Source organism: Durio zibethinus, chromosome 1, assembly GCF_047325235.1.
Source record: "Durio zibethinus cultivar Kanyao isolate XHJ-2024 chromosome 1, ASM4732523v1, whole genome shotgun sequence".
Taxonomy (NCBI): Eukaryota; Viridiplantae; Streptophyta; class Magnoliopsida; order Malvales; family Malvaceae; genus Durio; species Durio zibethinus.
The window spans coordinates 36,372,641-36,389,905 of record NC_143162.1 but is presented as its reverse complement, the minus strand read 5'-3'; the positions used below and the strand labels follow the sequence as shown (position 1 = coordinate 36,389,905).

The 17,265-nt window shown below is 31.8% G+C and overlaps 1 protein-coding gene across 2 annotated transcripts; it reads right to left on the bottom strand.

Annotated features, from left to right (window-relative positions):
• Positions 1-3,197: 3,197 nt before the first annotated feature.
• Positions 3,198-7,124, bottom strand: LOC111312657 (wall-associated receptor kinase-like 14). 2 transcript variants are annotated; one of them, XM_022913114.2, is made up of 4 exons: positions 6,313-7,089; positions 6,176-6,231; positions 4,865-4,942; positions 3,198-4,678 (listed from the first exon to the last, which is right to left on the bottom strand). In XM_022913114.2, the coding sequence occupies exons 1-4, from the start codon at positions 6,882-6,884 to the stop codon at positions 3,396-3,398; spliced, it is 1,989 nt and encodes a 662-aa protein (XP_022768849.2). In that variant the 5' UTR covers positions 6,885-7,089; the 3' UTR covers positions 3,198-3,395. The 2 variants fall into 2 exon arrangements, with proteins under 2 accessions (XP_022768849.2, XP_022768846.2); XM_022913111.2 differs by having other exon boundaries at positions 6,176-7,124.
• Between the last annotated feature and the right edge of the window lie 10,141 nt (positions 7,125-17,265).

Sequence of the window (17,265 nt, the reverse complement as noted above, 5' to 3'; positions counted from 1 at the left end):
TGAATGATTTCTATTTTTCTAGAAAAAAAAAAAGGGAATTTATGGATAAAATTTATTGGGTTTTAAGTTAATAAGTGAAATTTTTTGATGACGTAATTATGACAAGAACGTTAGACAAAAAAACATTGTAAAGACTATGTATGTGTCGGTAACAAGTTTGAAGAGGCTCTTGGCCATTGGATGTTGGAACTTTGAAGTAACTGTCTGGAAGAGAAGAAACGAGGGATGCGTGTGTTGTTCAGATGGGGTCGGCAAGTGGTCGTAATCAGAGGCAGCCGTTGAAATCACTTTTGATGTGATACAGATTCTTTGGTTTATTCAGAATCACAGATTAGCCAAAAAAAAAAGTACCATTGGGTTTTTTTTTTTTTTTTTTTTTTACTATAACACAACAGAGACGCTCATATCAGAACACTGATTGAACTGTGTTTTAGATTTCTGAAAATTCAACTGGTTTGAAAAACCGCTCGTTATTCGATTGACTAATTCAAAAGAGAAAAGTTGATGTCCTTAACGTGAAAACTCAGAAGCATTTGATTCCAATGTACTCCTTGCATTGTCTGTTCTAGCAGCAATTTAATGGGTTCAGTCAATTACCCTATTACCCTCCATGTCTACTTTTAATTTCAGGATCCCAACTGAATGGTGCTATGTTGTAGGAAATTAGGAATGCATAATTTACAATTCTTATGAAGTAGGAGAATTGCTTTTGCTGTTAGGAGTTGAAACCCCATGAATACGATAAATCATGAAACGTAACAATGGCGCTGAGAAAGAAAATTGCCCTCTCACGCCAGCTGTCTATTTCCAAAGATAAACATAAGATGATATATATTTTTTAATTTAAATTGATAAAATTTGAATTTTAATTATTAGTGTCATATTATTTCATATTTAATATGTGTTTAATTTTTTATAATCTTATATTTAAATTCAATCATTTTATTTATTGTCAATTCATTTTAAATTAAATATTTAAAATCATATCAAAACTAATTTTTTTTTTTGTATTTGTTACATAATAGTTTTTTTTCATCTCTACTTATACGTGATAGGTGATAAATTTCTTTCATCTTCACCTGCACGTGATGAAAACTTATTAAAGTGATATTATCTCAAATTCAATAAATATATAATTTTTTATAATCTTCTATTAAAATAAATTATCTCATATCTAATAAATATTTAATGTTTTGTAATTTTATATTCAAATTAAGCCTATTTAATTTTAGCTAATTGGTTTTAAGACTATAATATATTTGATATTTGTCAAATGTAAGATAACATCATACTAATAGATGCCTATCTGTATAGATAGATATGTATAAAAAATTGATATTTATTAAATGTAAATTAACCCATTTTAATAAGTTTTCATCACGTGTAAGCAAAGATAAAATAAACCTATCACTTAATAGATTTAAAAAGAGCAACAGATAAAAATCTCAACTTTAATATCATGTTAAGCATCAAACCTAAAATCAATTGACAGTAAACATCTAATAAATATCCAATTAGTTTTAAGGCTTTAGTATATTTGATATTTATTAAATGTGTAATAACATTACACTAACAAGCCTTCATCACCTGTAAATAGATATGCATAAAAAATTAGATATTTATTATATATAAGGTAACCTACTTTAATAGATTTTTAGAAAAGTTTATCATATAACAGATTTGAAAATAGTAAAAAAAAATTTTTTTTGATATGATATTATGTTAAACATTCAATCTAAAATTAATTAACAGTAAACGAAAAAACTCAACTTAAATATAAAATTATAAAAAATTATATATTTATTTAATATAAAATAATATTATTTTAAAATCGATCATATTCATTCTAATTCAATAACTGAAAAAAAAAAAAAAAAACTCTTCTCATCAAAATATAAAGATGGTAGTTGATTATGATCTTTTATTTTCTTAGGTAAAGACTTAAGCAAGCTAATCCACCTTTGTTTAATCTACTTCTCTTCTCTACATGGGGGTTTTTTTGGACGCATAGCACTTTGGGTCAAGGCATTGAATGTTTGAAGGAAAATCAAATGTCCTTGGGAAGGCTTTCTCTGCAGAGACTGTTCCGGGTTTTTAATACATGCGGGTCTAACTGAAAATTTAGAATTCAAAGATAAAACGGAAGCTTTGGTCTAATTTGGGTTCTGTCTTCCTGTTACTTGTTAGACATGAGATCTTGTTTGAATTTAATTTGGACTTTGAAATTTTTTTTTTTAAATTAGATTTTAGATTTTGGATTTTGAGTATAGAGACTTATAAAATCTACGAGTCAATTAATAAATTCAAGCTTACCCCACGTGCACAAGCACAGCAAATAAAAAAAATATTTGACTAGCAATAAAATTTTCATGTCACATTACAATATTCTTACTATCACGTATGATCATATTAAAATATTCTTTCTATCACGTATGATATATAAAAAAAAGAATATTTATATTTATAGATTCTCTTATCTTATTTTTAATCAAAATTTAAAAAAATTTTGCATCTTTTCAATTAATTACAACCGTCCAAATTCTTAAAAAATTAGTCTTTCCACGAATTATAATATAAAAGGTTGAGATGTCAACACTCGGCTTGATCCTTTTTTTTTTTTTTTCTCTTTTGCTGCTGGTCTTAGCAATTGGAAATTATGAACTGAGATTTAGATCAATGAAATTGATTACACTAACCGATCTTTGTTTATAATAAGATGAAAATGAATAAAATATTCAATAAATAGTTTTTAAACAGATTTAGTATGTATTTTTATTAAACTTAATAAATAATTATAAATAATATTTTAAAATTTATTAATTATACAGATCATAAACAATAAAATTAATTTATTTTATCCCTTTTTTTCAGCACGGCTAACCTAAAATTACCAAAGATCAAGAAAAATCAGATTCAAGGACAAGGCCCAAGGAGGTCCAAATCAACCCAAAGTTATATATATGGGTGGCCCGGTATATAAAGCAAACTGTCTACTATAATCCTAGTAACAATATATTTTCCTACATTTCAAGCTTTCATGAATACTGTTTATTTTTGGTGAGAGAATGATGTACTGTTTATTCTATAACTCATGGGTTGATCAAGTAATTGATAACGTATAATTTAATGTTAACATATCAGCATGTTTCCTTTTAGCTATACTTTTTTCGTCTGTCACTCAATTTCATGTCCGCAAGTCCGAACAACATGCATATTTTTTGATACATTCAAGCAAGAATGAGACATTAATGGGAACATTTTCAATAGTTTCTATAAACATATATATACACACTAGGCAGGAACACTTGAGGAACAAAACTGTCGTACTGCGTTGATAACACCAAGAATTAACAAGTCGAGATGAAGCTGAAATGTGAAGAAAGAGTGATTTCTGGTTAATGGGTTATACTATTCAGCAAACTACTGGATGAAGGTGAGCTTTGTTCACTCAGCCATGGATCTTGGACTGATACTGGTGAATTGTCCTTCAATTTTTCCATCAAGTTCACACAACCAACATTAGTCATCTGAAGCATAAATAGACCTCTATTTTCCAGTCCAGCCTTGTTAACTGCCATGCTTAGTGGTCGCTCGCTTAGATTGGATGAGGAGGAGCAAGGAGATACTTCTGATGAAGCTGCACAAGTATTTTCTTCGGCTGGAACCCATCTGCTTAGCCTGATTTGTTCCAATTCTAATACTACTTCCATCATTGTAGGTCTCATGTCTCTGTGAAATGATAAGCATCTAAAAGCCAGTTCTGCCACCTTGTAGATTGAAGATAACGTCCAAGAATCACTATTTGGCTCGAGATATGGATCTATGATCTCATCTAAACGCCCTTTGCTAATTCGGTCAGTAGCAACAGCTGCCAAATTAACTTCATTTGGAGGCCTAGAAAAGTCCACCACTTTTAGTGCTGTTATGATCTCTATGAGTACTACCCCAAAACTATAAACATCGCTTTTGTCTGAAAGATGGAAGTTTTGTTGGTACTGAGGATCAAGGTATCCTGGAGTTCCTTGAGGGGCTGTTGAGATGTGGGATATCTCAGTCCTTCCAAGTCTAGAAAGACCAAAATCTGCTACTTTGGACCTGAAGTTGTAATCTAAGAGTATGTTGCTAGACTTGATGTCTCTATGATATATTGGGGGATCTATAGCAGAGTGCAGATGAGCAACGGCTTGTGCAGTTTCAACGGCAATTGTAAGGCGAACTGGCCAGGCAAGTCCATCACCCCTCTCTCTTTGTAAATGCTGGCATAATGTTCCATTGGCCATAAACTCATATACAAGTATTTGTTCACCATTTTCTATGGAGCAACCCAAGAGGCGCACTAGATTTGGGTGGCTGACAGATGAAATTAGTTTGATCTCATTTATGACTTGCTCGATGCAATCAGTGTCTCTATGCTTGATCCTTTTAATAGCAACCCATGAATTGTTATGGAGTTTTCCTGCATAGACTGTTCCAAAGGCCCCTGTTCCAAGCCTTTGTTTCTCTGAGAAACTATTTGTAGCTTTCTCTATTTCCTTGTATGTATAAATAGGAATGCTGATGTCTGAAGCTTCAGATAGAAGGCGTTTTGTGCTGTTTCTGTCTATCGAATTGGAATTCCTTTGCACAAAGCAGCATATTAGAACTGCACAGATCATTAAAGAAGCTCCGCCTGCAATGCCTGAGAAAACCAACACGAAAATTACTGCCGAAAATAGAAGCCTTGACAATATGATTTACTATTAGCTATGCCTATCCTCAAATAACTGAAAGAATAAAAGTTAAATTCCAGCCATATGGCAATAAAAAATGTTCCTACCAAGCAAAGGAAACTATAGTAGTGTGTTTGATGTTAATTTATGATTACCTCCAACCAAAATAGCGACTCTAGTTGTTCCTCCACATTTGCCAGAAATGTATCTTGCAAGGTTGCAATCTGAAGATGCTGTTTAGTTTTCCATGGCAGCAACAAATAAACAAAAACAAATGGTAAGACAGAAAAATTTTGCTGTTTGTACACAATACAAGGTAACAATTGACTCCAACATTAACAAGACTATTGTACAAGGTGAACCAAAGCAGCCTGGTTTAATGAATTCATCTGCAATTCTGATTAGGTTCTAATTTCATTACTATTATTGCAAATCCAGCAATCTTTTCTTTTACCTTTACACACATTCAATTCGTTTATTTCTTTCTAACCAATTTAACTGAACAAATCTTGCTTTAAATTTGACAAAATTTGCCTCGTCTGAATTTTTCGAATAACTTTATGGGGTATAGTGCTTCATCACTTCCTCGCATAAGAAATATACAAGCTCTCAGCTTTGCATCATCAAAAGCCAAAATCCACCTAATACCATTGGATTCCATTGGTGTTGCTTTCTCCATCTTTTTCCTTGTTTGTATATGAATTATAAATAAAAAATTAGTTTTTTTATATAATAATATAATTTGATTGTGGTTTCTAGATTTCCCGATGGGGTAGTTCGTAATTTCTTCCGCGATAAACTAAAATGTTTTAGATCCTACATGCCAAAGGTCTAATGCAGTCAGATTTGCCGCAATTACTAAAACATTTAGCAGGGGGTCCCTCAATTATGTTAGGTGAAACTACCCATTTTCGGTGAATGCTAAATGGTTTGACTAGCCCTTCCCCCTTCAACAAAATGACGACTGGCCGTATAAAATTGAGCAAGACCATTTTCAGCAAGACTATTTTTGGCCAGAAAGTCAGGATATTGTGATTTGTCATCATTTAACAGTGAAGCAAGGCATCCTGTTGCTGCCCAGCAAAGCAGTTTGCATTGAACTATAATCTGCTATGACTAATTGTTGTTCCTGAGTTGACAATGCTTTGCCAGCATTAATAGTACACGTGAATCTAATTCTATTGGCTAAAGAAAATTAGAGGCAAACTCTTCATAGGGTATGTCATTATCATGTTTTTTAGCTCAATTCCTCTTGATTAATGCTTCATTTTGCAACAAGGGCACAGCACTTTAAATTCCTGAAAAAGTTGAAAAAACTGCTCAAATATATCATTTAATCATGCTTACTGTTTCTAGCAAAGGCGTGGTTATAATTGCAAAGTTTGAATGCAGCACCAAAATAAAGAAAAAATAAGTCAACTTGAATAATTAAAGTAAAATTTTCAAAGAAATTAAGTAGAACTGACCTTTCCGGCAACCTTTGCCGGCACGATATCCATCACCTCTGAACCCTTGTTCGCACCTGCAAATGAATCCTGGCTGTCTATTGAACGGTGAAATAATTTCATCACAAATTGCATTTTCAGAACAGAAGTCAGAGCACCGTCCTTGAAGCCACCACCCTAGCTCAACCACCCGGACCTCTAAGACTCCTGATTCATTGAAATGTTCAGCTGATATGGATGATAAAAAGGACTTGCAGTTGGTTGTCGTCACCTTGTTGTAATCAATGAAACCATTAATTTTGTTTTCAGAATAGCAACTGATATTGCTACTATTAGGAGAGCAAGCAAGGGCCTCAAAGTGAGTGTAAACCATAGTTGATGGTATCATGCATGGCGCTGGCAAGCTGCAGTTTTGCAGTAGAATTGCGTTTCGAGATGTTGGGGCGTAATTAGGGCCATAGAGACGGTGAAGGGCTTGAAGTGGACGATCGCAAGTGGCTTCAATACTGATTTTTATGCTGTCATCGTTTATGGTTAGGATTGGAAAACCAGCAACAAGCTGTTGGTTATCTGAGCTGCAGTTTAGAGGGATTCGGCAGCCGGTTGAGAATCCAAATGGATAAGGAACAAGCTTGTCACCACATGATCGGTCGCAATTGGATGATTGAGCTGTGAGTAACGGAAGTAGAAAGATTGCTAAGAAAAAAAGGATTGGCTCTTTGAGAATCATGTTTAGAAGATAGAACTTGCAAAGCAAAAGCAAGAATCTTTGTTTTAGAGTGATGGACGGGGAGCCTCTACAGGACCATTAAATGCCAAGGTTAAATTGATCAAAGCAGTTGGCAATTCTTTGTTCTTTCTCAGGTGTCCTACACTTATCCAAGAAAGACTTGGTTGAATAATACTAGAAATTTAATGTATGTAGTTTCTTGTGAGATTGATAATGCTGCAAAAGAAACAAATAGCAACCGTCTCGGGTTTTGATGTTGACTACATGAGATTTTGATGAGAAAAGGAAAAAACTATGGAAATGGGATTCATTATTGAGTAGAGTGAGAAATCATCTACTAATCTTCTTTTTTTCTTTGTTTTCACACTACTCTTGTCCTATTGTCCTAATTCCATGAGATAAACCCAATTTTAAAAAACCTTTTCTTCTGAGTGACCAAAGCATCCTTTGAAAGTTAACTTGGCAGAAGGCTGCGGATAAGACCAAAGATGCTGGCCGAGAAATTTCTCTCCTAGGCGGTTACTGCTAATTTGGCTTATACTTGATGAACAATCTTCCTCAGATATGATTATTTTATTTGAAGTTAAAGTGAAAAACCATTAAAAAGAAACAAAGTTACACAAAAAAATTGGTCGATGCATGATCCAATTGATAATTAACCTTTACATTTTCATGTTTCCAATATAAAAGTCCTCCCTGAAACTACTCGGTTAAATCCTGGCATGTTACAATATGTATTGTGTAATAAGGTTTATGGATCAATTATAGTTTTTTTAACTTTTAAGAAGTGAAAGTAAAGTGCAATTCTAGTGTTTGATTCACACCTTGTCACCGGCATGCATATTATGTCTGCCATTGTGCATACTCAATAATGTTCTAAAATCATCAAAATTAAAGTTCCAAAGCTCTGTTTCTTCCCCTTGTTATATCATAGATGAAATATATATGTGCAATAAAAAGAAGAATAATAATTCAGAATGGTTAGTAACGTATCTTGACTAAATGTTTACCTAAACAAAAAAAAAAAAAAAAGATAAGATAGTAATAAAACTTTTGAGATTTTTTTATGAAAATAGTAATTTATCGTTGAACATCTATCTTAATACTTATTTAATTGAAAAAACTATTACATGCAAAATTTCTTTGAAATCTATAATTTTTAAATGTTAATTCTAATAATTATTAATTAATCTAAACATCAGTGACAACGTTTGAGAATTTTCATTGATAATGGATGTTAATTTTGAGAAAGTGACTAATTAGGATTCAGAACCAAATGTAAAGTCAAATTGGATGTTGTTGTTTTACATCTCGTTGATTTTCCCACACACAAGCAAATGAAAATTTCTGGGTTATCTTGCAATTTTGGGAGAAATGCCCAATTATTCTATAAAAAGTCAAAATACTGAATCATCATTCCCCTATTAGCTATATTCATGGGGGTGGTTTGGTTGTGTGGGACCTTGCCCTTAGAACGACATAGGAAATAACCCGTGATGCCCAATTTGCTGTACCATACACGGCAAAGCAATCCATTATTTTTGTGCCTTACAATCATCTTTGAAAAATTGTCCTATGTACATATCCAATTTGGACCATGGCTGCTTCTTACTTTTTTATTAATCTCCTAAAACTATAATGTGTTGAAATTTGAATACGTGATTACCTAAGAATACCGCAGTATATTTTAATTTCAACTTTTGAATATTTTGCCAAAATAAAAAATTGAGTCAAGTGTTTAATGAATTACTATTTAATTATAATTAATTATATTATAATAATTGTTAATGAAATATTCCCTAATTTAGGTTAATTCTCAAGGTGTGAGTGATGACAGCAGGAATCAAGGGAATTGTTTTTTTTTATCTAATAGTATAAGAAACCATTTCCATAAAATTTCCTATATAATCTAAGCTATGGTTTCCATTGCCTCTAGCAGCTAGCAAAGTAGGGGAAGATGGCGTAGGTCACAAGCATGAAACCCGCGGAATTGAGTCAACAAAACACGGACAATTATAGGATTTCAATTTAAGCCGTGTTCGGCTCTGTTATCATGTTTTTTATTCTAATTGCCTTGCATTGGATCTTTCAAAGTAAATAATGACAATAATCATTGTCGTTGAAGAAAACTTTGTTTTTCTTTTGGCTTTTCTGCTTGATTTTAACTCTTCAATTAGATCCGCGAGATTTTATTTAATCTTCATAGATATTTGCAATGTCTAAATTTGAAGCCTGAAATTTGGGGAGTTCCCTCATTAGTCATCATGCACAAAACACTAAGGTCTGCCTGTAAACATTATAAAGGCGTTTGTTCAGGTTCCAATTCTTGAGGCCAAGTGGGGAATATAGGCAAATGAACTTCAAGCAGGAAAGCAAAGTGATACCGATGTATGTAACATTGACAGCGAAAATCAAGGTGATTTGAGACAGCAATAAGCTGGAGACGCTGTTCTGAATCTGAAATGACATATCTAATTTGGTTTTTTGACAGTATAGAAGTAAAATTTAGGGTAAAATCTTGTTTTCCTCTATAGCACAAGAATTGCTAGGCAATAACGATTGTCCTCCATCTTGAAAGCTGGTTAAATGACAGTTATATGCTGACAAAATCAATATCAATTAATTATTTTGTTTCCCCTTTCTTTTTATGGTGTGGAGAGGAGCTTTCTGATCTTCCTTTCGGGCTAAAATGTTAGATCACCACTAAACCGTACCATCATCATTCATGATATTTTTTTCCCTTCTTGTTGCTTGGTCATGAAATATGTAGAAATCATTAGCTGTCCCGATCTTTGCAATCAAATCATTAATGGGTCCATCAATCCTAGTGGACCATAAACTCAGCTTAAAATCAGGTTTTAGGTGTGAACAAACACTGTATCTTCTTGGCAATCAAGAGTCAAGACGCGAATATATGATCTTTAAATCTGTGGCCAATTCTATATTTCTGAAACAATCTTGTTGCTTCCGAATGTGAAATACTGGAAAAGTGATCCTATGCCATTGGATCTTACTTATATGCACCAAAGTCCAACGCGTTGATGTTGTTCATGTTTAATCTGTCAACGTCTATGAACAAAACTAAATGCAAAGTAGTTGAAATCAGAGAAAAAGACTGCTCATAGTAAATTGTAGTTGGATTAAAACGCCTCTTATAAAGCTAGGAATCTAATGATGATAAAGTCAAAAGGTTTCCGGCATAAGATACCATAGCAAGGCCAAAATTTTCAACTCTCTGGATGGATAAATTATAGTAGTAGCAGTAGTACTAAAAGATGATCCCTTCCCAAAAATTTTAATAATTTCCTTGTATAGTTCTTAACAGAATCTATTCTTTGATTATCATTATTTTGGTAATGGGCCTTAAGACCCATATTTTGCATCCATGTACAAGCAGATTTCCAAGACATTTCGGATATGCTCACCTTCATTTTGCAGTAGATAAATAGCACATACTAAAACATACTAGATAACTGGCCATATATATATATATATATATATATAATAAAAATAAAAAATTGAGCCAATATGTCCCATTTAGATTAGTTTGAGCTAAGCCCATAGATTTAGGTCCAGACCTTGTTAAACCAAATCCAATGAACTTAGGTCCAGACCAATTAAAATATCTATAATATATATATATATATAAAAAAAGAGAAAAAAGTTACTGTGAATTATGGGGTGGTAGGGTTAGATTGGGATTCAAAGATTGATAATCTTGAATTTTAGTCGAAGGAGTAATCAGCATTGATAAGAAATTCTTCTAATTAATACCTATAAATATAGGCTTGAGTACATAGAACATAGACATGAAAAAATAGAAAATAGAAGTAAAAAAAAAAAAAAAAACGTTTAGGAGTGCCAAAAACAATCATAGAATTTTTAGGATTTTTCTTAGAATTTTTGACATTTTTTTCTGGAAATTTTTTGAAAAATTTTCAGATTTCGGTGAAATTTTTTAGTGAACTTAAAGTTTTCGGTGACTTTTTGGTGCAATTTTCCAATTCTCGGTGAAAATTCAATCGAAATCTTCAAATTTAAAGAGAGAGGGGAGAAAATGAGAAAAAAAAAAGAGAAGGGAAAAAAAGGAATCTGAAAAAAAGAAGGATTTTGGCTTTTATATAGGCGTGAAACAGCATCGTTTTGTAGATTAAGAAAGGATCGAGATCCGTGCATTTTCTAGCGAGCAACCCGACCCGAGCTCTAGCCCGTTTCTGACTCTCGCTTGACCCCTTTACCCGCTGATCCTTGGTGCTGAGTCGAGCCGTCGAGTCACATCCTTCGAGCTTTTCTTTGTGTCTGGAGCTGAGTCGTGCCAAATCCCTCGAGCTAAGCTGTTAATTTTTTTTTAGTATTTTATTTATTTTTTTATTTTATGTGTTATTTATTTTTATGAGTATTTTTTGCATGTTTTAATTTAATAAAAATATAATAAAAATAAAATAAAAATTTTTAAATTTTTTTTTTTGAGAAAAAGTTGAAAGTATTTATTTTTCTTCAAAATAAAATTTTTAAAAATATTTTCAATTTCTAAAAAATATTTTTAAGGAAAAGTTGAAAGTATCAATTTTTTTAAAAAATAAAATTAAAAAAAAAACATTTTGAGGAAAAATCAGAAGTACCATTTTTTTAAAAAAAAAAAAAAAACCTTAAAATGCTTTAAGAAAAAGTTGAAAGTATCTATTTTCTTGTATAAAAGCATGAGTTTTTGTCTGATAAAACACAAAAGAAACCTATATCAAAATCATCCATTTTTTCTTCTGTCATTTTGAAAAATTTTTAATGTTAAATGATCTGATGATGGAGCCTCTGTAAATAAAATAGTAATTTTCTTGTAAGTGAGAGAATTTTCTTAATTTATTGCCAAAATATTGGAGTCAATTAATGATAATTTCTAATAATTAATTATTTGATAATTTTTAAAGCTTATTGGATAATACGAAATCGAGTTGGTACCATCTTTTTATGGGCGTTGTGAGAGTGTTATAACTTTTCTCACACGTAATCGTACTCCCGGACCTAGTTCTAGTTTTGCAAACATTGAATTTACCTTTTAGAGATACCTAAGTCAAACTTATGATTCCTTTTTAAAAGGGACAGATTTAGTTAGGTGGTCAATCGTACCTAAACAAAAAAAATTGGTGACGACTCTTCAAGTTAATGTCTAACGATAGATTTTCGGATCTATATGTTATGACAATTTGGCAACTCCACTGGAGATAACCAAAAGTCAGGCTAGAAATAAATTCATGTTATCCAAAAAGCCTAATAAAATATAGTGTACACTTAAGAGGCTAACTCTAAGATAGAGCCCTTCTTATCCAATGATAGATATACCTTAAAATTAAGACACAAGAAGGAACAAGTTGTATTTATCTAACCATTTTGATTGTCTGACTTTGTGCATTTATATCACTTTCATTTTATCCGTGAAACTAACCATGTTGTTTGTCTGAATTTGTGCATCTGCATCATTTCATTCTATGCATAATTTTCATGATCATGTTTTAACATTATCATTTGCATCATTCTCATTTCATCCATGAAGTTCCACATTCCATTCATGCATCAACATATCATACATAAAGCATAGCATAATATTTCTAATCATAATTGTAGTGCTAAAGGTTCAAGGATAGCTTCACCAAGCAACCTCACTCACCAATACAATACAAGGGCTCGAGCCAGACAGATGAAATAAGAAAAATTTAATCGTCTTGAAAGGATAGAGAAAGCCCAAAATAAGTTAAAAGGGGAGTTAAATAGGATTTTAGACGCTTGGAACAAATTAAACAAAGGGAAAGGTATAAAAGAAAGTAATAGTCAACAAGATCATCCATCACAAAAAGTGGATGACCCACTGTACCCTCATAGTTTTGGGCCACATCAAGTCTAACCCGCACAAGGTCCATCGCCCCAGTAGTTCACATATCTTATAGGGAACACATACCCTAGAATGCCATCAATTTCAAATCCATCACAGTACTAGAGCTACATAAATCTTGTCTTTATTAAGAAGGCAGTAAAACTAATATCAGTCCCTAATTTAGACGATCCATAAGAGAAAAAAAAAGCTAAGGCCAAAGGAGAAAGAGGCTTTAGAAGGCTAAAAAATTGAATAGAAAATAAACTTATTAGAGGAAAGGTTACGGGCCATAGTGGGTATTAGTTTTTATGGTTTAGTGGATGCTGCTGGACTTTATTTAGTCCCAGATGTGGTTATTCCTCTAAAATTTAAGGTTCCAAAGTTTGAAAAAAATGATGGTATAAAGTGTTTGAAAATTTACATTACTATGTACTGTCAGAAAATTACCGCCTATGTTAATAATGAGAAGCTATTGATGTATATTGATATGGCCCATAAATTCATTAATTAATATTGATTTATCATAGATTTAGCCTATGATCACCTTTTCTTGCAGAATATGAAAAAGAAGGCAATTAAATCATTCAAGGAATACACCTAGAGGTGAAGGGATGTAGCTTCTCAAGTGCAACCCTCTTTGACTGAGAAGGAGATCATAGTATTGTTCATCAGCACTTTGAAATCTTTTTATTCTGAAAAGATGATAGAGAATGCAACAAAAAATTTTACTGACATGGTGATCTCAGGTGAAATCATTGAGAATATCGTTAAAAATGGTAAATTGAAACGAGAAAAAACTAAGAAGGCATCAGAAAAAAAAGAAACTGAAGCTCAAGTCATAAACTTCGATAGAAAATTTAGGGGATATCAACCCTATTCACCCCAAAGTCACTCTCCATACTATCATGTTATGAACAATACCTCATACCAGCTCATACCAGCTCATACCACAACCATCTTACTTATTCACATACCAGTCTATTTTTAGCCCCCAAGCTCTCACATACAGCCATAACATTCGACCTCCTGCAAGACCCAAAATTTATCCTGTTAGCCCAGCAAGTGGTTCAAGAGAGCTACGAGCTATCCGAAAAAAACTCATATTTGATCAAATCTCTATGACTTATACGAAGTTATACCGAAAATTCTACAATAACCATTTGATTACCCCCAACCGTGTAGGGTCACTCAAGCCACCTTATCTCAAGTGGTATGATCCTACAGCCTACTGTGACTACCACTATAAAATTGCTAGCCATTTCATTAAAAATTACACTGCTTTGAAACATAAGGTGCAATGGTTAATCAAGGATGAGATGATAAGTTTTGATCAAGAAAGAGAACAACACCTAACGTTAGTGGCAATGTATTGCCTAATTATAATGTCAATACTCTGAATGAGAATAAAAAACATGTTGATCCAAAAGGGCTTTGAAGTTTCAATAAATTAAGGGGTAAGATATCAATAAAGATCCTTCACCTGATTGCATAAGGGCACAATTTTGGAGAAAGATATTAAGGCTGATTAAAAGTTGTTTATTATTTTAAAAAATTTTTTAGAGTAATGTTAGGATTTATTTTATGCAATAAGACTTCATTTGTTATCATTTTAATAAAATGCAAGTTAATGCATTTCATTACATTTTTCTTTCATTCAACCACTGTTTCATTTTTTGTCACCTTTCATAACTTTCCATTTTCATTCTCAAATTTTAAATGATGAATGTTTAGACAATGATAACAATAATTTTAGGATTTAATAACTCATTCACATTAATCTGAGAAGATTATTTGAGTAAAAGAAGTTAGTTACTAGTAGATGTGAAATAGGTATGTCATGAAGATGTATAGTCTGTTATAAAAATCCATGAGCTTGTTCAATAGATGATCTTCAAGGAAATCATTCACATTTGAGATGAAAAATATCCATATTTCTTTTACCATTCAAAAAATCATTAATTGCTACCCCTTTGAGCCTATTATGATTTATTTTAAAGAATCATGACCAAGGATCACCCTTCACATTAGGAGACATTTTTAAAAAAAAAAAGAGGTAAAAGATCGTAAAATGTCTCTAAAAAAAAGAAAAAAAGTAAAATAAAAGAAAGAGAGAAAAGAAAAATGACACAAATAAGTTAGGGCAAAGTAATGAGAATCTTTTTGTAAGAAATGAGATGAAAAATGGAAAAAAGTAGTGAAATGAAGTGGAAATGGGCAAAATGCCAAGTTATGTCAAATGATAAGAAATAATTTTTTGGTTTTAAGCCCTTTAAACACATGTTTTGAGCCTATTTTATCCATTTCTTTCATGACCCCTCATCATGGCTTACATTACAACCCTTAAAAGTCCATTTGGATCAAATGTGAGTGCTTAAATTGAATGATCATATGTTGGCCTAAGGCATGCTCATGATGGAATGATAGAATCATGCTTTGTTGCTCTATAGATTAATGTAGAAGAGATATCAATAATGGGTGAAAGAATGAAAAAAAAAATAAAAATGAGAGAAAAAGAAAACTCAAATTGAAAACCCGAAAAGGCGATTTGGGTAGAAAAAACATCTAAGCTAAAAGTTTGATGGATAGTTCTAGCATATGAAGGATCAAGGTATTTAAGGATCAAGGTATCTGAAGATCTTTCGAAACTGAGGTAAAGTTTGATGAGCTCAAAATGATTTCAACAGTTAATTAAATGAAAATTTGAAAAAGAATCTTGGATTAATGTTCAAAATTGTCTGAATATTCATTGTTTGGATATACCATTTATTCCAATGACATGTATCCAATTTATTTCTTTCCCCATTTATTTTGTACCAAACTCGTTCTTCATTGATTACCTTTCTCGTAATTCACATTGTATTCTTTTATTGTTGTGTCTTTAGAATAAATTGAGAAAATATATAAGTGCATTATATTTGTTAGAATTTGAAATAATGATGAATAAATGACAATGTGCATAAAAAAATCTTGCATTCATTTGAAGAAAAATTTAAGATAATAAGAGAATAAGGAAGATATGGTAGAAACATAAAAAAAGATTATTTGAGAAGCCTATGATTGGTGACCAAGTGACAGAAGACATAATTTATTCTAATATGGCTAGTACTGAGGGGCCTATGAGTTGTGCTTAAATGATATAGGGCAATGGATGAAACTTATTCTAGAATTATTAGTGCTTAAATGATATAGGGCAATGGATGAAACTTGTTTTAGAATTGCTAGTGCTTAAATGATATGGGGTAATAGATAAAACTTGTTCTGAAATTGTTAATGCTGAGAAGCTTATGAATGGTGATCAAGTGATGAAAATAATGATGATCAGTTGATGAAACTTGTTCCAAAGTGTTGAAAAGCTAAACAAGGAGAAAACGTGAGATGGTGGGGTCTTGAGAACCATATTACCACCTTTTAATTAGAATTTCATGATATTGACATTCACATTACATGCATTATGTTTGCATTGTTGTTTGGAGATTGTTTGAAATTTTGGTTTGGATATGCATTTACATTATGCAGTAGACATTTGAATATGGTTAAGAATATGGCATTGTGAGAATCTAGATTGTTGCATTGGCATTATTAAGGAAGTATTTGCATCATTGATCATGATATTTAAAATTTTGAGTCCCTTGAAAAAGAAAATTGTGAATCTTTTGATAAGAATTTTTGAGTTCTCAAATGCGAATTTTTGAATTTCAAATAAAAATCTTTGAATTTCAAATAAAAATATTTGAATTTCAAATGAGAATCTTTGAGATGTAAAACCCTTAGATTTGTCAAATGTGAATATTTGAACTCGAATAAGAAGCTTTGAACTTTTAGATGTGAATTTTTAAAGTTAAAATGAGAATTTTAAATGTTGGATGCGAGTCTTGTAAGTTACAAACGCAAATATGAATTTTTACACATCTGAAATTTTGTGAATCAAATTCTGGTGAAACTGAAATTTTGATAATCAAATTTTAGTGAATTTTTGTGAAGCTGAAAGGTTCTTGCAAATCTAAACCTTTGATTTTCGAGCTTAAATTGTGAATATGAGTTTTCATTACAAATTTTATCAGATTCAATGACTCCTTTGGACATGATTGTCAAGGAGCATTTTATTGTGGTTGTCTCTCTTTAGAGGAACATTTTATTTTTTCAAAGTTATGATTGCCTCAATTTAGAGGAGCATTTTATTTTTCAAAGTTGTGGTTACCTCTATTTAGATGAGCATTTTATTTTTTCAAAGTTATGGTTACCTCTGTTTAGAGGAGCATTTTATTTTTCAAAGTTGTAGTTGGCTCTATTTAGAGGAGCATTTTATTTTTCAAAGTTGTTAAGCCTCCATTTAGAAGAGCTTTGCTATTTTTTCCAAAAAAAAAAACAAAAAAAAAAAGATGAATGTGTTGGGATGATCATATGTAGGGTGTTTACGTTTTTGCACAATTTCTGTTACATAGGAAATGCGCAAAGAGGGACAGCTATAAATACCCTAATTAGTTTGGACCTAAGCCCATTGGACCTGATTCAAAA